Raw genomic sequence first — 20,801 nt, forward strand, 5'->3', positions numbered from 1 at the left:
GCCTGCATCGGGCCCGGAGCCCTGTTCTTCTCGCGCCCCTACCTGTATTTAGACCGGAAATAAGTATTTGATAGCAACGGTTTCCTCGAACAATCCTCGGCTGCCCAAAAGCCCTATGAGAAACAAGGGTCAACGAGCGCCCGGTCAACAACGTTTTCTTCTCTGCCGCAAACCTGGCGTCGCTGAACTCGCACCACTTGCATGCGTACCGGTGCATATAGCATGATGTGTAGGTAAACCTCTGGCCACAAAAATGGCAACGCTGAGCATCGTGGGCGACACACGGGAGGGCCAGGAACTTGTCGCAGCTGCGGACGCTCGGAGCGTGCGCAGCTTGACAGGTACGTGCAGCCAGGCGCGGGGTGCGATCCATTGAACGCCATCACCCCTGCATCGCACCCCGCGCCTGGCTGCAATGGAAGGTCAGGTGCTAGCCCCCCCAGGCGTAGCGTATGCCAGCAATTGCCACACCTCTCAATCTTGCCTGTCTACGGTGCTGCAGGCAACCCAGATGACACGCGCGTCATCGCGCGCTTCAACTGGAGCAGGAGCTTACACACCTGGGTACGCCTTTCCGCCTCACGCTGCATGCCGCACGCGTTTCACCAGAGCTTAATCTTGCCGGTATGCTCTACACCGATATGCTCGCCCCCACACACCCGCAGCACTCTACTGGTGGAGCGCCGCCTGCGCTTGACGATGTCAGCGCGTGGGTGCCCATCTCTGGGGCGACGCGGCCAACGTACCGCTGCACACCCGAGGACGTGGGCTGCTGGATCCGTGTGACGGTCGTGCCCCTACTGCGGGGAGCGGCAGGGCCGATGGCGCCAGGCGGCGCGGAAGGGTCCAGGTGAGGTCTGGCATCTGGTGCGCAGGGGCTTGCATAGCGTATGGTTGGAGAGCTTAAGGGGGAAGGAGTTAACACGTCGAGTGCGTATGCGACCTGTGGGCTGCCTGGCGTGGCGTGCATTGCACCCCTGTGGTGCCCGTGGTCACCACGCAGTTTATCGCCTGCATTTGATAGGCCTTTCCTACGGGCAATGACTGGGCCGGTGCTGGAGCCGCTCCCAGTTGGCAGCTACAGCCAGGACTCGGAGCAGGACTGGCTGGCAGCGCAGCAGTTTCACCAACAACAGCAGCTGCAGCAGCAGCAGCAGCCGCACCTGGCGGCGTCATTGCCGCCGCGCCAGCCGCAGCCGGCGGAGAGCGTGGTGGTGGTGGAGGGCCAATACACGGCGGTGGCGGAGGGCGGCAACCGACTCATGGTGCACCTCAGTCCGCGTCAGGTCCTGCGCAGCTCCTCGCCTGCCGGTTCACCAAACGCAGCAGCAGCTGCTACAGCGCAGGCACGCGCGCAAGCGCAGGCTGCCCAGCTGGGGCCGCACCTTATGCCGCCATCGTCGCCGCCGCCGGCGCCGCAGGCGTATGCAGGGACCTCTTTGGGCCCTACCTACCTGACCACAGGCTACCACGACACACACCAGCACTCGGTGCCAGTGGTGCCGCAGCCGAGTCTGCACTCCACGTGGTCCGATGCCGGCCTCACAGCCTCGCTCTCGGCGCCGCCGCCGCGCCACCTGCATGCCTCCCAGTCCGCGCAGTCTCCGCACGGACACGCGCGCGCCAACCTTGACGTCAGCCTGTCGGCGGCCGCTGCGGCCGCTGCCTCCACGGCAGCAGCGGACAACGCAGCGAGCATGGGGGCGCGCCGCCTGCACCGCTCTGCCACTTCGCCTGAGCAGCCCAGGCATCCGCAGTTCCAGCCCAAAGCGGCGCCAGCAAAGATCCCGGAGGCCGCGGCACTGCCGCCTGCGTCATATGCATACCAGCCCCAGCCGCCGCTGCCTCCCCAACAGCAGTACCAGCAGCAGCCGGCAATGCAAGAGCCGCTGCCAGCGGCGCAGCAGGCGCAGGCCTACGGCCAGCAGGAGCCGCGCTACCTGCACCAGTCGGCCTCCATGCCAGCGCGCCCACAGGCGCCGCAGCACACCAAGGGACCAGACGGCGGCGCCACTCTTACCACCGAAGCGGGTGGGTCGCGAGCGCTTCACCGCTTTGCAACCTCGCCAGACAGGATGCGCGCCCCGGAAAGCTGGTCCCAAGATCCGGGCACGGTGCTTCCGCCCCAGCCCACCGCGGAGCCGGCACCAGCGCCCCACTTTGCGACAGCGCCGCAGCCGATTGTGGCCGGCGCTGGCCAGGACTACATAGTGGACTATGCGCGCGGGACAGCGCTACTGGCGTCCGCCAGCACACGGCCTGCGCACCTGCACGAATCCGTGTCCTTGCCGTCTCCGCAGCACCCCTCACAGGAGCCGCAGGCACAGCAGCTGCAGGGCCGCGAGAGCGTCTCCTTCGGCACGGCCGCCACCACCCGGCAGCTGCACCGCTTCAACACCTCGCCCGACCGCATTCGGCACGGGTCCCTCGCCAACGCCTGGATGGCGCAGGAACCGCAGCCGCCGGCAGCTGCAGCTGTTGCAGCCCAGCAGCAGCAGCAGCAGCAGTCCCAACAGGCGCTGCACACGCAGCCATCTCTGGTGCGCCAGGCTTCTGCGGCGACACCAGGGCAGCAGCCCGTGGAGTCCGCAGGCTCACTGCTGCAAATAACCGCTGCTGCTGCTGCTGCTGCTGCTGCTGCTGCTGCTGCTGCTGCTGCTGCTGCTGCTGCTGCTGCTGCTGCTTTCCAACAGGAACAGCAGGAGCAGCAGCAACGGCAGCAGCAGCAGGAGCAGCAGCAGGAGCTGCAGCTGCACGCCTTCGCATCCATACCGCCGGATCGCGTTGCAGTGCAGCCCATCCAGCCGTTACCGCCCGCACACATTCTCACAAGCGCCTCGGTGGCTCCCTCAGGGGTTGCAGCCTCCTCGCCGCGGCGCATGGCGCGCTCTGTAACATCGCCGGACCGCGGCCGCACACCTGGCCGTTGGAACCAAATCATGGACCCTCTGTTCCAGCCCAGCAGCGCAGATGCCTCAGGAGCAGTCGTATTGGACGCCGCCAGGTCGCCAGGCAGCTTCTCTGACTTCCTGCAGAGCGCCCGCGCCGCCGCCGCAAGCCGTGCCGGCGCCAAGGCTCCGGCGCAGGCGGCTGCGGATGCCAGCGCCGCTGGCGCGGCGGCGGCCGGAGCGGGTGCGGCGACTCTGCGTGAAGGGGCCATGGGCACGCCCGTGCCAGCGCTTGCACAGGCAGCTGTAGGGCTGGCCGGCAGCGCACCAGCGGCGGCTGTGTTGGAGGGGATGCCGTCGCCACTGCCGCCGCAGCGCCTGGAGGAGGCGTTTGGGGAGCACGGGGCGGGGGCTCGTGACGGCGGCCTGGGAGGCGGCGGTGACGCGCTGCGTGAGGCGCTGGACCACGTGCTGGCGCAGCACCATGAAGCCGTGCAACAGGTAGGGTGTGTGTGTGTGTGTGTGTGTGGTAAGCGCTGGATGTTGTAGATCAGCGGGGTCATACAGTGCTCATGCCAAGTTGCTTGTGCTGCCGCAATCCTGCGCCCTGAACAAGATGCGACGCCATTTTGCGCAGGTTGTGTTGGACCATGCCGCGCTGCAGCAGCACGCCATGGCGTCCCAGCTACCGCCGCCACCTCAGGCGGCGCCGGCGGCGGCGCACCTGACAGCTGCGGAGCCAGGCCAGGCTCAAGCGGCTGCGCTGTCCGGCAGCTCATGGCGGGCGCCGCGCGCCTCCACCGCCAGCGGTGGCAGCAGCGTCTCGCTCTCGCTCAGCAGTGCACCGCTGCCAGCCCCAAGCCTCGCTCAGCAGCCGCACCCAGAAACCCTGCAGCGGCAGTCATCTGCAGCCGCACCGGATTCCGTGTCCGGCACCAGCAGTGGCAGTAGCAGCGGTGGCGGGGCCAGTGGGGAAGCAGGGCGCCCAGCTTTGGCACGGGAGGAGCTCCAGGCGGAGCACCTGCAGCAGGTGGTGCAGCATACCCAGCTGGAGGAGGAGGCGCAGGCAGCGCTGCGCGAGGGGCCGTCGGAGGAGGTGCTGCTTCAGGCACTGCGGGCGCTGCGCTCGCGCGGCGCGTCGGGCAAGTCGCTGGGCTCCCGCTCCACTTCGCAGCGCTCAATGGCCGTAGCGCCGCCGCCGCCGCCGCCGCCACCGCCGCCACCACTCCCATCTTTCACGCAGCAACAGCAGCAGCACGAGGCAGCTGCGTTAAGTATGCCCAGTGAGCTGTTGGAGCTGATGGCGGAGGAGGCGAAGATGCACGAAGCCATGGAGTCGGTAGCAGCTGCCGCCGCTCTTGGAGCAGGCGCGGGCGGCCGGCGCTCCCTTTCCCGCGGGCAATCGGGTCTTACAGCTGCCCCCAGTGCCACCGCCACCGGAAACGGTGATGGTGCGGGTACAGGTAGGGGCCAGGCTGTGGCGTCGGTGCCGGAGGAGGCGCTGACGACGATGCGGGGCATGAATGCGGCGCTGTTGGCGCAGCTGGCCGAAAGCAGCCGGCTTCAAGCGCAGATGCAGAGGGCGCTAGACGCAGCCGTCGGGCAGCTGCAACAGCTGCAGGCGCAGCAGCAACAGCAGCAGCAACAGCAGCAACAGCAGCCGCAGCAGCCCGCTCTGCCGCCGCTGCAGGCGGAGCAAGCCGGCGACATCCCAGTGTCGCCGCCACACCGGCTGGCGCAACCCGCGGCGTCTCGGCCGCAGCAATCCAGTAGCAAGCAGGCACCGGCGCACGCTGCTGCCGCCACAGCTGCCGCCGCAAGCGCCACAGCGCCGGCGCCCAGACGGTCCGTACCGCCATCTCAGGCGGCGGCGGCGGCGGCGGCTGAGCAGGCGGTGCTGGGCTCGGCCGCTGGAGAGCTGCCGGTCATTGCGGGGCTGGACCCGGCGGCGGCGGCGGCACTGCGGGCGGCGCTGCAGCAGCAGCACCAGCGCTGGAAGCGCAAGAAGGCCAAGCTCAAGGAGCAGGCACAGGTGGGTGCCGCGGCGGGCTGGGTTGCAAGAACGGCAAAGAAGTTGAGCATATGCTTCCCACCTTCTATCTATGCGCTTTGCGCGCCTTGCAGGCATGGCAGTACACCGCATGGCGTTACGCAACTGCGTGGAAGCAGTCCCGCGAGGTGGTCCAGGTGGGTTGGCGAGGTACCGACTTCTGAACCGTATGCGGTCGGTTGAACTGGGCCACGCCTCCATACACGTTCAGAGAGGTCGCGGTTGGAGTGGTCCCTGCCTTCCAACGCCCGCGCCCAATGCGCCTGCAGGCCCTCATCGCCGCCCAGCAGGGCGGTGAGCCGCAGCGGCTGCCAGATGCGGCCGCCGACAGCGCGCCGCCGGAGCCAGCCAGCCGCCCGCCGGAGGACTTCCGGCCGCTACCGCCCCGCTCCGCGCCCGTGCGTTCCTCGACCACCGCCGCGGCCCCTGCGGCAGCGGTTGCTGCACCCGCGCCGCCGCAGCCGCAGCTGCAGCAGCACGCTCCTCGCGGCGCGCCGCCGCTGAGCCCCACCGGTCTGGCGGCTGGCATTGCGGCCTTGTTGCGCTCGCGACACCAGCTGCCCGTGCCATCCTCCCTCGGACCATTGTTCCCTAGCGCCGGCGTTCCCGCTTCACACGCGACCGCCGCTGCGCCAGCGGCAGCGGCGCCGCTAACGGCCGCGTATACGGCGCGGGCTGCGAGGCGGGCAGTGGCCACCAGCGCAGTTGCCGCCTCAGGCGGCGCCATGGCTGCCACGGTGGCCTCGGCAGCGCGATCCAGGAGCGTGGAACGCGCGCGGCGGGACAAGCCGCGGGCCAAATCACCGCCGCGGCAGGCGGTTGTGGCCGCGGAGGGCAGGGCTGACCGCGTTGCCGCCGTCGCAGCGCCGGCGCCGGCGTCAAAGCAGGACCCGCCAGACGCGGGTGCTCCGGACGCTGCTGTGGCCGCTGGCTCACCAGCGTTTGCAGCCACTGCGGAGGCTGCTGGGGCAGTTGCGGGCGCGGACGGCGGTGGCGCGGTGCCAGGCGGGTCGCAGGGTGCCGGCGGGGCGCCAATGCCAGACGTGGGGCGAGCGCGGGACCAGACGTCGCGGGGCCGCTCTCGCAGCGCTGGACGCGGCGGCCGCGAGGGTCCCGGACCTGCCCTGGAGGTGGCAGCGCACTGGCCAGCCACACTGCGGTCGTCGGGCGACGGGTCCAGGTGGGTGAAGGGTCCTTGCTACCCGCGGCATGTTGTCATCTTAAACCTATGTTGCCAGACAAGTCGGACACGGTGCCCCAGCCCGTGGGGATTACTGGTTCAGTACCAGGTCTTACTAAAACTGAAACAGTGCGCGTACACACACTTACATGATCCCACTGCTGGCTCTCTCCTCGATGCCTGCGCAGGCCCCGCAGCCCCAGCCCCGACGGCCGGCCGCCCTTTAAACCCGCCGTGGTGCCCGGCAGCCCGCCACGGCTGCACCACCAGAACCATGTGACCTTCTCCGTGTACGGCGGCCGCCAGCCGGTGGCGCCATCACAGCTGGGCGCGCAGGCTGCAGCACTGCCATCAGCACCGGGGCAACAGCTGGCCCTCAGCGCGCAGCAGGGGAGTGGCGGACAGCAGGCGGCGCCCTACGCGCACCAGCACCAGCAGCAGCCGATGCTGGATCCAGCGCTGGTGGACGTGCCGCGGCCATACCGGGACCCGCAGGGCTGGTGGCACATCCCGGATCGTTGGATTGATATTTATGACCCGCCCGTGCATGCGTTGAGCATAGCAGCCTCGGGTGCGGCGCAGCCTCCGCGCCCGTTCATCCGCACGCAGTAGGCGCTAGTGGCTGGCGCTTCCGGACGCGAGAGATTAAGGTACAACGGAGCTGTAATGTGTACCGTATTAGGGGGACGAGCAGTGCATTCACATGCATGCGCGCGTGAGCACGTGGGTGTGATCGGGGCTGGCTGACACGAGTTCGAGTTGAAGGTGGAAGGATGTCTGGACGTCACCGAGGGGCAGAAGAGTGGACGGTAGGTGGGCACATCACAGCATATTCATGTTACAGTTGAACGGCGGCGCAAGCTCGTGTCCCTCACTTCCTGTAATGCATCTTCTTGCCTAGCACCCAAGCTCACACGCTTGCTTGTGCTGAGTGTCCCTTTGCATTATACTGCGTGTTACCTCGTGCACGAACCCGTTAGTTCATGGTCCAGGAGTTGGCGCCCTCAACGGCCAGTGCACTCCGCTGCGCGCCTAGGAGACCAGCAGCTTACGGCTCTTAAGAGGCTTGCACAATCCTGACTACTTTGGCCCCCTCGCGCCCAGCTTTCGCATGTACAGCCCCTTCGAGCCCGTCGGCCAGTTGCTGCGTGTTGTCGGTAGGCCGGTGGCCAGCACCTCTATCACAAAGCACTCCTGGAAGGGCGCGAGGGCTGCGGCGTCCGCGCACATCCGTGCTGGCGCACGGTGACCTGAAGCTCGACAACCTGCTGATTGGCACGGACCGGCTTGTGAAGATCACCGACTTTGGCCTGGTAACGCCACTGGACAACCAGGGCACTGGACAACCAGGACAGCCAGGCGGCCCTGGTTGTCCAGTGGCGTCACCAGGCCGAAGTCAGCGATCTTCACAAGACGGTCCTTGCCGATTAGCAGGTTGTGCAGCTTCAGGTCACGGTGCGCCAGTCTCGCGCGGCCGTGCATCAGGTCGCGCAGGCCCAGCAGCATCGAGGCCAGCACCACGCGCACCGCGGCCTCGGGCAGCTGGTAGCCAGACGTGTCCTACTCGTCGTCCGAGTCGGCGTCAACGGCGGCGGCAGCACGACCGCCCGCGGCGTGATGTGCGAGCACGCGGTGGCCAGGGGTGGCCCTTCTGCACGTGGGGGAAGGGTGGCTGCGGCAGGTAGGGCGCAGAACGGTACAGCTTAGTAAGGCACGGGTTATCATTGATCATTTCAAACAGAAGAAGCAGGAGAGGAAGATGGATTGCTTGCCGTCTCCACCCGCCGCACTACCGTAATCAACGCACCACCACACCACACCGCACCACACCCACTCACCACCACGTCAGTCAGCGACTCCCGCGCCACCTCCATCACGATGCGCCCGACGCGCGCGTTGGCAATGCCACAGTCGCGGGGCGGCAGGTCCTCCCCGCGTGTCAGCACGTCGATGGAGGCCTCCCAGCACCTTGACCAGGTGCCGCGAGTCCAGCGCCTGAACCGCCAGCGCCGCCGCCGCCTCCTTGGCGTGCACCGCCACCGTCTGCGGCGTGCTGCCGCCCGCCGCCAGGCCCTCCAGGTCCAGAGCGCAGGTCTTCACCGCCGCCTCAAAGATGCGGCTGCTGGTGGTAGTGGCGGTGCCGGAGGCCGCCGCCGCCAGGCCGAAGGAGGCGGCGGCGGCGGAGGCGGTGGCGGACTGGCGCTCTGTCACCTCCCAGCAGTCGACGCAGCTCTGGCCCAGGTGCCGCGTGAGCTGGTTGAGCTCGAAGGACTGCGTGACCTGGCCTGGCGGAGGGGCATGCATGCCGCAGTGGCACAAGCGGTGGCAGGTAGGGGGTGAAGAGGGCGTGCGTGCCGGTGCATTGTGCATGAACGGTAGGCGTGTGCATGTGCTCGCCCAGCGCCATCCCGCTTGACTGTGGGTGAGACCCACGCGGAATGCCCTGGAAAGCTGCTCCAAACGCTTACCTTGATTTGCTTAGCCAGCGCAGAGTGACGGCGCTTGGCGTTTGGCGCACCCAGCGCAAGTGCCGTGGCAGCGCCTGCGCTGCGCTTGCTGCAAAACGGGTGCAAAGGCAAAGGCTGAATTCTGTGCAAAACAAGTGCTGGAAGAGAGCTGAAAGCGTATGCAGGCGCTTTGAGGCCGCCGCAGCGCGGACTTGCACCGGCCCAGCCACGCGCCCAGCAGCCCTGGTGCGCTACTGCAAGAGATTCTGCTAAGTTCGCATAGCAATCGCTGTGTGGAGCTAGGGCTGAGCCGGATGCGTTTTCCCGCCCGCGCTTGGGCGCTGCGCCCCGCGCCTTACCGTGGGCTTGACAGCGGCCAAGTGCAGCAGGCGTCGCAAGGAAACGCTAGATCCGTAGGTAGCTACGACCCGCGGCGGGTCGTCGCCGACTCTTAAGGCGGCCAGCAGGCTGACTTGGTGTTGAAACCGTGCAGACAGCGCGAGCGCAGCGCTGTTATGCGTGATGATGTGGTGTCTTGTTCGTGTATGATCTATGTCAAGTAAACCGCAGCGGCAGCAGCAAATACTGCAGCAGCAGTGGAGTCATTGATGATGACAAGTCTCGGGGCGGCACGCACGCTCCCACGCGCGCCTAGCCGCCTACTATCCGTGATTGATCTTGAATGCAACATTATTACAAGAAGGAACTTTAAGGGCTGCGGCGCAAGAGTTCAACCCTCCCGCCCCACGTTTGGCTGCGACCTGTGGGCCATGCCTGCCCCTGATGCCTGCCGCCACAACGATTCCTCCCGCGCCGCTGTCTCATATGCGTGGACGCATGCCCTCGCGCCCTGTGCCGCCGGCAGCACACGGCTGCACACGGATGGGCTGACAATGCCGACAAGAGCTCCACATCATCCTTTCCTCCTCCATTCTCCCTGCCTCACCTGGCGGCCCTCCTTTGTTGTCGGTGGCAGCACGCGGCCGGGCTGATACTTACACAGTCCCCCATCCGCGCCCCCATCCTCCCGCCGGCCCATTCGGCCACTCCTCATGATCGATCATCATTGCTGTGTGTTATTGTGCTGAACTACTGATCCTTGTTGCCTTGATGATCCCTCATCCCTCGCAGGCTCGTGAGCTGCCTCAGCAGATCCCGCTTGCACCCACAGAATTCACTGGCGCATACCACATAGATGACGCAGGTTGAATGGCCGGGCTATTCCAAGGGAACACGCGGTTGCGTAAGGGCGTAAGGGCATAACTGCATAAGGGCGACTGCAGCATGTACATACGCACGTGATCCGCCGTGCGTTGTGGGTTTCGTGGCTATTGGGCTACGACTTCTTTCCCAAGCTTCCTAGGCGCATGCGCCGCACATTTTCATGCACGTAGCTAGCGATTGACCGTGCCTGCCTGCCTGCGTGACTGCGTGACTCGTCTCATAAAGTACCATACTGGCACAAACCGAAACCGGTGATGGCTGGCTGGGTGACGGCTCAGTGGGGCTCAGTGGGGCTCAGTGGGGCTCAGTCGTGGGCTCAGTGGGGCTCAGTGGCTGATGCCTGGGTGACGGCTGGGTGACGGCGCAGTCGTGGGCTCAGTGGGACTCACTCACTCTACCCTCCCGACGGTGCAGGGACGTGACGTCAACTCCGCAACGAACATCCGGCACGCGCTGGTGGAGATGCTGCTGGGGCACAAGCGACCTGCATCGCTGCAGACTGGCGGCGGCGGCGGCGGCGGCGGCGGCGGCAGCGGTGGCGGCGGCAGCGGTGGCGGCGGCAGCGGTGGCGGCGGCAGCGGCAGCGGCAGCGGCGGCGGCGCGTACGCGCATCTTGGTAGCGGAGGGGGTGGGAAAGGTCACGTGGAGGAGGAGAGCGCAGCGTCGCCCAAGAAGCGGCGCAAGCGCGCAGGCTGAGGAGCCGGCTGGTGTCTAGGTAGCGGTCCGCGGTGGGGCTGCTGGCAGGGCGTGCGTAGCGGCATGACAAGTAGTGCGGCTGTTGACAAGTGTGCTGCGTCTGGCTGCGGTTGGCTCTGCTGTGGCATCGAGATTGCTAGGCACCTGGTAAAGCTATGTGCCTGTGGAAACCGACCCTGGCTTTGTCCGGGCGATTAGGTTGTTCGGCCTCAGACTGTGGAGGGGCTCAGCCTTTTTACCCGTGACCGGGGAACACTTGTCATGCACGTAGGTGCACGTGGCCCTCCGTGCCGTGTGCATTCTGCCTTGTAAGCCCACGACAGGCCCTCGATGATTCTGGTGCGCAGCACTGGGGCATGCTAGCGGCGGAGCCGCGGCCTGGTTGCGCTAAAATTTCATGCATGTGATGACGAGACCCTGTTACGTACAACATATGTGTCACACATGTTCGTTGCGTGCCGTTGACTGCACCGGCACGCGAAACCGAAGTGCAACCTGAGCTTGAGAGTTGATTCTACTTCGTTGACTTCCTTTCCGACGTCGGCCTAATCGCACCATGTCCACCCCGAGCTCTCGCTAAGTGTGTGTTCCTTCGCAGTTGACTCACTGTAAGCCGTGGCATCGTCGTCCATGCTGTGATAAGCCTAGGCGGGTCTATTGCAACCGCGCACCAAGCAACCCCGCGTGACGTCCGTTGGGCCGCCCAAATCGCTAGCCCAAGCTGCAACTCAAGACGCACGAACTACATCCTTCGCCTCCACATTGGTGCTCTTATCAAAACCCCAGCATGCTGTTACCGACTACTGTTATGCCAAACGGTGTCAAGGCAGACCTTCGAGCGAGCGGAGAAACAACGCATTATCGAAGTGCTATGGGGCTGTATGATACATGCAACCACACTGAACTGTAGGTTGCTCTGTGTAATCACCGGCAAACGATCTACACCAATACCGGTCACTGCCTAGGGCTGCCAGCTTGCTACGCAGCCGTTCCGAATGATAGCCAGGTCAAACGCCAATGCCTTTACTGCCCATTGCTCATCAGCTCCGACAGCGGCCGGTGTCCGCGGCGGCCGGTGCACTCCGGCTCGTCCCAGTTGTGAATATGGCACTCGGCCTGCGGGTCGACCACGCCAGCAATCGGCCGGGGCCGTTGCTGTTGCGGCTGCTGTTGCGGCTGCTGCTGCTGCTGCACGGGCTGGGGCGGCGGCGGATGCACCGCGTGGGAGGCGTACGCCGCCGGCTGGTGCAGAGGGTGGTGCATGGCGCTGGCGCAGTGCCCAGCGTACTGCATAGCACCGTGCGCCGGCGTGCCGCGCGAGCCCGCCTGTGTGGCGAAGGCCGTAGCGCCGGCGTCTGCTTCATGGTCGGACTCGAAGTCCAGGTCAGGCGTAGTGAGGTCGCTGTGGCTGGCGTGCGGCACCGCGGCGACGTGGGACACCGCGGCGGCCGGTTGCCAGGCTTGCGTGGGGTGCGGCGCCGCGTGGTGGTGCTGATGCGTCGACGGGGCGAGCGCCTGCCAGGCCTGTTGTTGCTGCTGGCGGCCCGGGCTGGGCGGCATGGGTGCCGCCGGCCGGGCGTGGTGGTCGCCGCTGCGCATGGCGGGGTGCTGCTGTTGCTGCTGCGGGTGCGGCTGGTGCTGGTGGTGCTGGTGCGGCATGTGGCTCTGCAGCGCGGGGCTGTGGTGGTGCGGAGCACCATAGGCACAAGGGCCGCCGGAGAGGTGGTGCGGCCAGCCTGTTGCGCCGTTGGGCTGCACGCCGTGGCCGTGAGCACCGGAGCTGGGGTGCATGCCGGGCAGGCCGCCGAATCCCGCGCCCTTGTGTTGCTGCTGGTGCGCCTGGTGTTGCGCTTGCTGCTGCTGCTGCGGGGCGGCCGTCTTCCTGTGGCGCCAGAACCAGCGCATGCCCCCGAACACCAGCGACGCGCCCTCCGACAGGATCGACCGCAGTGCGCCGGAGGTGATGGGCAAGATGAGCAGCGCCACAGGCACCTGTGCAGCATAGTGGAGACGGACCGGTTGCGTGTCAGCATACCTTACACGAAACATGCTGGGTTGATAAGCATACGTTGTACGTGCGGGCTTGCTCGACCTCACTTTCCCAGTGCTGGGCAGTGCCTGGCAGGCTCCCCCCCGTACCTCCCATAGTAGTAGCAAGGCCCGGTAACCTCCACGTGACCCATCCCGCACTCACCAGGAGCGTGACTGGGTGATCTACCACCCACGGCAGCGTGAGCAGCACCACAGACAGCGTGAGCAGCAGAATCAGCTGCGAGGGCGCGGTCATCCATGGGCCGTCGGGGTTAGTTGGCTGACTCGACCAACGATTACAAACTATCCAGAGCATTGCTGCTACTTCATGCAGCTAAAGGTGCAAGCAAGCTTATGTTGAGCCCGGAAGTTTGTGAGGCCTTTCTGGCTCCGCGCACAGGTTCCTACAAGCCGAAGCCCAGCCCGATACCGCCGTTCATGCAAATACGATGACATACATAGCAAAGGCGGGCCGCGCCTGGCATTTGAGGGCGGCGGAGGAGATGTCCTGCCAAAAATAACGTGGCCAATTGGCCGCACCTGCGTTGCGCCGTGCTCCTCGTCCTCCCGACGGGTGTCCGCAGCGCTTGGTCGAGATGTATATGAAGATGCTGGGGTGGCCACATCCCGGTCGCGCAGAGGGCTGGGGCCGGCCTGGTTGCTACTCTGCACAAGGCGTGTTGGTGAAGGCGGCTGCGGGAGGCCCCTGAACCGCGGTACCGCATGATGGCGAGGGATACCAGCAATGGTCGGCGAGTGCGGGACCTCGGCAAGAGGCCACGCAGAGCGCATCCCCCGGGCCTTCTGAGGCGAAGAGGCCCAGTTGAGAACATGCGCTGGCAGCATTGCTTTAGTTGTTATTAGAGGCCTGTAACGATAGACTTTCCTGAATTAACAGCGACGGTTCTTGTCGCCAGGCTACTACCCTAGAAAAAGTTTGCGAGGTCGAGCACGCGCCGGCCATCAAGGCCTGTGCGCAAAGGAAACGAAGATTAGATGCAGCAGGGAGTGTTGAGTTGGAGCGGCAGGAAGAGTATGGCTTCCGAACGCAAGGGGCGCACTAGTGAAACCCTCGTTCTGAGACAATCCTCGAACGCGATCGTATGAGACCTCCTTCCACCAACTCTCCATCCCGGCCCTAAATCAATAGCCAAAGACGCATACACGTGCAGCCATTAACCAGAGTCGCTGGAAGAGAGAGACTAGGCACGCTAGCCTCGTCTCGGCACCGACATGCGCGGCTTTCCGACACACCTTCACACGCGCCAAGTAGTGAACTCTACCCCATCCAACAAACCACTTGTAATCCAATATCACTGCGTCAATAAGTAGCGTCTGGGGAGGGTGGGGGCAGGTAGGTACGCACTCCGGAACATGCATCCATGCCTCGGGCCAGCCGGCCAGCCGGCACCGCATTACTGCTGAGTGCATTCCCCCACAGTGCATTCCACTTGCTGTGGACTGGAAACATTGCAGTCGAGGGACTGCATCCCCCGCGTGACCTTGACCCGGCCTTTGACTTCACACGGCCGCGTTGGCCCGCACCAGCCCTTCTCCTATTGGCCCTTCCCTGATCCGCAGATCATCACCTCGCATCCATAGCGCCCCCATCGGCCAGCCTATTCGACCCGGCAGCCGCGCCCGCAATGGCGATGATCCAGGAATATCTTGAATCCCTTGAAGACGCTGTAGGACAGCTTGAACAGCAGATAGCTCAAGCCAATAAGCAGGGAGACTGTGTGCAGCAGCTCCAGTCGCAAGCGCTGGCGCTCCATGCATCCCTCTCGGGGGGCACAGAGCGCTGCGCTTGCGGCCGAGCAGCGGCAGCGTGAACTGTAAGGTGCCATCGCGGCGCTCAAGTCCAAGTGGAGGAGCAGCGCTGCGCGCTGGAGGACGCTCGCCGCTCCCTAGCACACTTGGAAAGCGCTGGTGCCGTGGATGAGGGCAAAGTACTGCTGAAGAGGCTCGGACAGGGGCAATCCTGGGGGACAATCCTGGGGGGCTTCGTCTCCCCCCCTGGATCGCTTCACTCGGGGGGCTCAGCCCTAAAAGTCAGGCAGCAGGGACCCTGGAGAGGATCGCCAGCGCGAGTGGGGCGGCTGTTACGGGATGCGGGGCGCTACGTGCGTGCGTGGCGGTCGGCGGGCAGGGAGGTGTGGCATGTCGTGGTTGAGGTGACGCAAGGGGAGCGCAGCGCGCTGATTAGGGTGGCAGCGCAGGTCCGTTCAGCTGGTGCAGTAGTGGCACCATATCTGACTTCGGTGGGGTGTGCTATGCGCAAGGGGCAGTTGCTCGCTTTTGAGGAGCTGCGAGGGAAGGGGCTACGGCCGCGATGGAAGGGAGGAGCGGGCATTTCATGCCCATGCACGTAATGCCCCGTAGTACGGTATAAGGACTTGCTGATCTGCTTTGATCGCGCCTCGGGACTCAAAGGAGTTAGTGGGGCCGCAGCCATGGACTTCAAGCCATGCAACATGCTCATGCTCATAGCGCCCCCGGCTGCCGGCCGGAGTTGCACAGTCCTCAGAGTACGCGTGGTAATACAACGTATTGGGATTTGGAGGACGCTCCAATACCGCTATGTAACGCGCTGGAGGCGGACGAGGGGACAGTGTTACGGCAGGCAGTCCCGTAAGGTGCACTTTGCTGGCCCGTATTCCTGTTGGCAGTTTGCTGGCCCGTATTCCTATTGGCGTAACGGCGGGGTCCGTGCCTGTGGCCACACGCAGCCCAGCTATGTCGCGCGTTTCCATGTGTGTTTCGTCTTGGCACCATAGGCCACGGTGGTTATTGAATATTTGCTGGCTGAAAGTGCTTTGGTATAACGAGGCCCCCCGTGCCCAACGTACTTTTTGTAACGTGTTAGCCCCGTAAAACAAGGTACTTTAGGCAATACATTACAGTACATAATGTGTCTCATGCGCGTATGCGATGGGACAGTGTTCGTGCGTATGGTGCGACCCTGCGGCCGGCACTGTGACGACTGTGAGCACTAACATAGGCCAGGCCAGGGGGGGGGGGTAGAATGCTCAGATTCTTACCCCATGCTCAAAATTACAGAGCTTTAGGAGAGCATTATGCACGTACTTTTAGTTTTTTAAGGGGGTGTCTGGTGAGGAAGTTCTGGGCCGCCAAAGTTGGGGGGTCGGTCCTCGTCCCTGGGGGTCCGTCGGGTTTCGGGAGCCCATCCTGGCGGATTTCGGGAAGCGCCCCACAAGCAGAACTAGGGGCCAAACGCTGCAGTACGAGGCTCATATGTGCACGTTATGACGTAATAAGCACAAACAAAGCGTGGGAGGGCTAAGTTGCGCGTCCGGGCGTGGACATGTCGGGACATGTCTCCGCATTCAACACATGCGCACTGACACAGCTGGGCTCTGAAGCGCTGGTGCGCACGCGTTCACGTCTAACAAGGCTGCCGATGCACATTGTCCATTCGTCACGCGGCAGAGAGTTGAGCGCGGGGTGGTGTGGGCCGAGGGGATTTCCATGGATAGGATCCCGCCGGTGACCGAAGTCTCAGAACAGGACCGCTGATGACACGGAGTGATAGTGCTCGTCAAGAGGAGTCGATTGACACCACTTTGGTATTAAATGGAGGGGTTTTAACCCCTGAACAACAAGGTTATGTCCGTCAGGGGGTCGGTCGTCCCCTCAAGGGGGGTCCCGGGGGATTTCGGGCCATGGGGTCTGGCACTTTGTTTCCTACCCCCCCCCTGGCCAGGCAGTGCGTTAGTGCTGTGACTAGCTTGATGACGTTTTGAGCTCCCAGCTTTTAAGGCAGGCATGCTTATGCATGATGTGTTGGAAAGACAGGAGATTCAGAAACCCTCGGAACAGCATGGTGAAGCTGGGGCCTGGGGGTCCTGGCAGGGGTCCCTCGGGGCTTCGGGTTTCGTGTCCAATCGCCTTCAAATGTCCACTTACTGCAGTGACTGAGGACACAAACACTGAGGTCATTAGCTAAATAAAATATTGTCCTTTTTGCGCGCGAGCGCTGCTGTCTCTCTTTGAATACATTTGACAGCTTCGCCAGCGGTCCTAGGAATTGACCTCTGTAAGCATGCATAGTTTGACACAACAGTACATGACCGAGAAACGCTGACCTGACTCTAAATGGAAGGTCCACTTCTGCGGCCGCGACAAATTACCTTTGACGACTTGTCCGGCTCGCTCTCTCGCGTTGCCGGCGCTCAGCTAATGAAGACTATGACAGGACCAGTAAACACAAAGGATACCTCCAATACACCAAGCTGGAACGAGCTGGTTGCGCAACTCAGCGCAATAGCCAGGTATCTTGAACGCAGCTAACAGTCCGGGGGCTTAGTTCGGCATCCTTAGCCCTTGAACCTCTCCATGTAGGGATGTACAAGAGGCGCATGACGAAATGCAGAGCCGCGTGGACGGCCACCGGCGTGCGGCCCTTGACCAGCTCGAGGCCACGGGCGGTAAACAGGCGCAGGAGAGCCACGTCAAGGCCTTGAAGGCCAACTGGAAGTTTGGAGGACAGAAGGAGGCCTTCCTTGAACGTGAGCTGCGGTGCGCTCCGCTGTAGGGCAGAGCTCTTAGGGCTGGGGGCTCCTACCAAGACATAACGCAAGCCACAAGATGGTGGATTTGTGGGGCTCTCATGGGGCTGGTTCAGCGCGCGCGGACGCGCCTGGGGCCTGGGAGGCTTTGCGGACGACTCCTGCACAAACGCTGCCGCAGCCCCATACGGCACAAACGCTGCCACAGCTCCATACGGCAAGGCGCCAACACCTTCAACACCTTATCACCTCACACGGCTTCGTATCTATGGTGTTGCGCACATGTGCCTGCAGGTGTGAAGGCGTTCCGCGACACGCAGGAGCTGTTGCAACACGACTTCTCCTCTGACGCCAGCATCGCCGACAAGGCCGTGACGACGCTGAAGGAGGAGATACGCGAGCGCAACGCCGCCATCACCAAGGTAACTGCTTGTTGCTCTTTGTGACAGCTGTGGTACTGCTACGTCTTGTGGGTGCCATCGTCCTTGCGTGGCATGACATTGTTTCATCTCTGGGAGCGTGCAGTCTCTCCCTGACCCCGCGCGCGTGCCCCGCCCCTGCGTGCCTGCCTGCCTGCCTGCCTGCCTGCCTGCCTGCCTGCCTGCCTGCCTGCCTGCCTGCCTGCCTGCCTGCCTGCCTGCCTGCCTACCTACCCGCCTTCGGACCCGGAGCCATGCCCCCACCCCCCGGCAAACAGTCGACCCCTGCCTGCCCGACCCCCAAACACCCGTGCCGTACTCCCGCATGGCCCTTGCAGATGCAGCAGCAGCTGGGCGGCGTCATCAGCCAGATCACGCGGCTGTACGACACCGGAAAGGCCGCGGCGGCGCAGCTGGGCATGCAGGCACGTGTTAAGGAGCACAAGGAAAATAGATGGGCATGCAGCTGTGTGTGTGTGTGTGTGTGTGTGTGTGTGTGTGTGTGTGTGTGTGTGTGTGTGTGTGTGTGTGAAGGGGGGCCTTGCGCCGTCGAGCTCGGCGAGCAGTGGGGCAGCCGGCCGAGCGCGGGATGGGCCAAGCGCGTGTAGGCGGCGACCGCATAGGGGCACGGCTGGCTGGGACCTCTGCAATGTTGCTCCCCCAACGCGGCAGTGACCTCACAAATGCGGATTCGTGCGCGCAGCTGCCGCGCATCGCCGCCGAGCTGGAGGAGTACCAGGCCGGGCGCGAGGCGCCGCCGGAGCCCGCCGTGGGCGGCAAGGCCGAGGTGGGCAGGGAAGCGGGGGTGGGCAGCGGAGCGGGGGTGTGGCTGTTGTAAGTGACGAGCGGAAGCACACAGCGCGGTGTTGGGGTTCACAGGACCAGTGGGGCGCGGGCGCTGGCGAAGTAAGGTGCCGCATGCGCTGGGGGCACGGGCCTGCACACCCCCGCTGTTGGTGCAGGACTGCCTAGAGGCTAGAGTCCCTGCCCGTACTGTTCGCGCCACCACCAACCCCTTTTCCTGGCGCACAGGAGGAGCTGCTACGGCTGCTCGCCGAGGAGGAGGCGGAGGCGGCGGCGCTGGAGGCGGAGGCGGCGCGGGAGGGCGCCAACTGGGCTGCGGGCCAGGCGGAGCGCGGCGCGCTGGAGGCGTGTGTGCGGGAGCTGCGGGAGGAGGCGGAGGCGCTGGAGGAGGAGTGCAGCGCGGCGGCGGCCAAGCAGGGAGCCAAGTACTCGGAGCAGCTGCAGTGGTGGGTGCGGCGCGCGCGCGCGTGTGTGTGTGTGTGTGTGTGTGTGTGTGCGTGCGTGTGTGTGTGTGTGCGTGTGTGTGTGTGTGTGTGTATTTGTGTGTGTGTGTGTGGAGGGATGGCCGGGGGTGGGGTTCAAAGGGCAGCCGGTACACAGTTATGCCCACGCCTCAACACACACACAGTTTCTTGCCAGAGTCACAAAAAGCACACTCCCCTCCCTTGCCTTGTCCATCCCCCGCCCTACTCTCACGCACTCCCCCGGCCGGTGCTGCAGGTACGAATCGCTGTGCTGTGCGCTGACCCGCCTCAACGGTGTGGAGCTGCTGGGGGCAGACGCATCCAGCCTGCGCCTGGCCATCACGCAGGCCATCCCGCGCGCCATGCCCGGCCGCGAGCACTTCCCGCAGCCGCCCTCCGCCTCCGCCAGCGCCTCCGCCTCCCAGGCTGCTGGCACGGGCGCCGCCGGCGTGATCAGCATGTCTCTGGACCCATCCGCCGCCGCGTCGGCCGCCGCCGGCATCGGCGCAGAGGCGGCGGAGCACCGCCTCACCCTGGAGTTCGCGCCGCCTCCGGCTGCGGCCGCCGCCGGCGCCGGCTTCTCCTCCGCCGCCGCCTCGGCGCCCGCCATGCCGCTTCTGTGCGGCGCTTCGCTGGATCCGCCGGTTGTGGACATCACGGAGGACGTGCGCGCGGCGCTGGCGCTGCAGGGCAGTGCTGATGCGCGGGAGCGCGGCGCGGCGCTTAGTGGACTGCTGATCGACGTGAAGGCGCGCGTGCGGCAGCACTGCCGCCGCGAGCTGCAGCTGTCGGGTGCGTGGCTGGGGGTCGGGTGCGTGGCTCGCTGGGGGTTTGAGGTCTCGTTTGGGGCTCCTCTCGCGGTGCTAAGGAGCGAGGAGTGGGCTTGGCAGACGACGCAGCACGACGGCCAGCCCCGCACCGCATGCTGCTTGCTTTCTCTGCTGTTTCCTCGCGCCTCTGACGACCAATGCCCCTCACTCCTGCTGGCGCAAACGCGCACATAAGAATTACTTCTCCTTAACGCTAACCAACTGCCACTAACCAACTGCTGCCAACTAGCTGCCGCTAACCAACTGCCGTGCATCAACCGCCCCCGCAGACGCCAACGAGATCTACCCGCTGCAGCCCACGGACGTGTCCCCGCAGCTGCTGCGCTGTGTGCTGCCCAACAAAGTCGAGGTGGAGGTGGAGGTGCCGCTGGCCTGGCCCTGCGACGACGCTGTCGGTGCGGGTGCGGGTGCAAGCGCTCCGCAGCTGGCGCTGGTGGCGCTGCAGGCGCCGCGCGCCTCGCAGGTAGGTGGGGCATGCGGTATCTTTGGACAGGGTAGGATTAGGAGAGGGGTGTGACATGGGGGCCGGCAGGGGCGGTGTGCTGGGTGGGCGGCGGAGTGTTTGTGCCGGGTGCCGATTTGGTGCGACTGGTTGACGCCCGGCAGGGGTACCGGCGCGGGTACGGGTGGAGACCATTGTGCTGCTGAAACAAAACTGTTGCACTCACACATTTTGTTTGACGCTGCGCAGGACCTGGCGCCGCTGCTGACGCGGCTGCAGCAGGACCTCAAGGCCGCGCAGCAGCCGGATGAGGAGCAGCAGCAGCCGTCGGAGCAGGGCTTGGCTGGAAGCGGCAGTAGCAGCCAGGCGCTGCTGCGGCGGCGGCAGCTGCGTGGCTGCAGCTTGCGGGAGCTGCTGGACTGGGTGTATGGCTGCATTGTGGCGGAGCTGGGCAAGTAGCCGGCAGGAGGACCGCACAAGAGGAGGGACAGCGACACGGCGATGGCGCGGCGAGGAGGTGGCGGGGGCGGAAGGCGGGCCAAAGAGGAAGGTACCGTTTCCAGTCATGCATCGGTGGTAGCACCTTCGGCTTGTGTTTCGAACAGTGCGCATTAGTTAAGCCACAGGTTTGCTGTGGCCGGGATTTGCTCCTTAGCCAGGGGGACTGGGAACGTGTACGATGCGCAGGGATGGCAAGGGTGGACGATTAAAAGGAGCAATCGAGGGCATACGAAGGCTCTGTAAGGCCCTTCAATGAAATGGCTGGACTGCCGACTAATTGACGCGTCATTGATCTC

The 20,801-nt window shown here is 64.8% G+C and overlaps 6 protein-coding genes across 6 annotated transcripts; 4 read left to right on the forward strand and 2 right to left on the reverse strand.

Annotated features, from left to right (window-relative positions):
- The first annotated feature begins 69 nt into the window (after window positions 1-69).
- CHLRE_08g368100v5 (uncharacterized protein) lies at window positions 70-7,014 on the forward strand. Its single transcript, XM_043064972.1, has 8 exons — window positions 70-341; window positions 503-564; window positions 666-850; window positions 1,025-3,389; window positions 3,526-4,920; window positions 5,013-5,075; window positions 5,208-6,118; window positions 6,307-7,014. Exons 1-8 carry the CDS (start codon window positions 254-256, stop codon window positions 6,728-6,730), a joined length of 5,493 nt encoding a protein of 1,830 aa, XP_042921973.1. The 5' UTR covers window positions 70-253; the 3' UTR covers window positions 6,731-7,014.
- A 39-nt stretch (window positions 7,015-7,053) lies between these two features.
- On the reverse strand, window positions 7,054-9,239 carry CHLRE_08g368150v5 (uncharacterized protein). The gene is made up of 5 exons (XM_043064973.1): window positions 8,516-9,239; window positions 8,087-8,403; window positions 7,957-7,986; window positions 7,746-7,769; window positions 7,054-7,660 (listed from the first exon to the last, which is right to left on the reverse strand). Exons 1-5 carry the CDS (start codon window positions 8,523-8,525, stop codon window positions 7,415-7,417), a joined length of 627 nt encoding a protein of 208 aa, XP_042921974.1. The 5' UTR covers window positions 8,526-9,239; the 3' UTR covers window positions 7,054-7,414.
- A 420-nt stretch (window positions 9,240-9,659) lies between these two features.
- Window positions 9,660-10,701, forward strand: CHLRE_08g368176v5 (uncharacterized protein). Its single transcript, XM_043064974.1, has 2 exons — window positions 9,660-9,816; window positions 10,204-10,701. The coding sequence occupies exons 1-2, from the start codon at window positions 9,775-9,777 to the stop codon at window positions 10,483-10,485; spliced, it is 324 nt and encodes a 107-aa protein (XP_042921975.1). The 5' UTR covers window positions 9,660-9,774; the 3' UTR covers window positions 10,486-10,701.
- A 1-nt stretch (window position 10,702) lies between these two features.
- CHLRE_08g368200v5 (uncharacterized protein) lies at window positions 10,703-13,532 on the reverse strand. The gene is made up of 3 exons (XM_001696092.2): window positions 13,057-13,532; window positions 12,680-12,754; window positions 10,703-12,477 (listed from the first exon to the last, which is right to left on the reverse strand). Exons 1-3 carry the CDS (start codon window positions 13,306-13,308, stop codon window positions 11,509-11,511), a joined length of 1,296 nt encoding a protein of 431 aa, XP_001696144.2. The 5' UTR covers window positions 13,309-13,532; the 3' UTR covers window positions 10,703-11,508.
- Window positions 13,533-13,629: 97 nt separating this feature from the next.
- On the forward strand, window positions 13,630-15,386 carry CHLRE_08g368226v5 (uncharacterized protein). The gene has a single exon (XM_043064975.1). The coding sequence runs from the start codon at window positions 13,899-13,901 to the stop codon at window positions 14,088-14,090; it is 192 nt and encodes a 63-aa protein (XP_042921976.1). The 5' UTR covers window positions 13,630-13,898; the 3' UTR covers window positions 14,091-15,386.
- A 1,063-nt stretch (window positions 15,387-16,449) lies between these two features.
- CHLRE_08g368250v5 (uncharacterized protein) lies at window positions 16,450-20,801 on the forward strand. The gene is made up of 9 exons (XM_043064976.1): window positions 16,450-16,808; window positions 16,879-17,045; window positions 17,340-17,467; window positions 17,803-17,889; window positions 18,168-18,251; window positions 18,497-18,714; window positions 18,989-19,524; window positions 19,832-20,025; window positions 20,254-20,801. Exons 1-9 carry the CDS (start codon window positions 16,726-16,728, stop codon window positions 20,461-20,463), a joined length of 1,707 nt encoding a protein of 568 aa, XP_042921977.1. The 5' UTR covers window positions 16,450-16,725; the 3' UTR covers window positions 20,464-20,801.

This window comes from Chlamydomonas reinhardtii, chromosome 8 (genome assembly GCF_000002595.2).
Source record: "Chlamydomonas reinhardtii strain CC-503 cw92 mt+ chromosome 8, whole genome shotgun sequence".
Taxonomy (NCBI): Eukaryota; Viridiplantae; Chlorophyta; class Chlorophyceae; order Chlamydomonadales; family Chlamydomonadaceae; genus Chlamydomonas; species Chlamydomonas reinhardtii.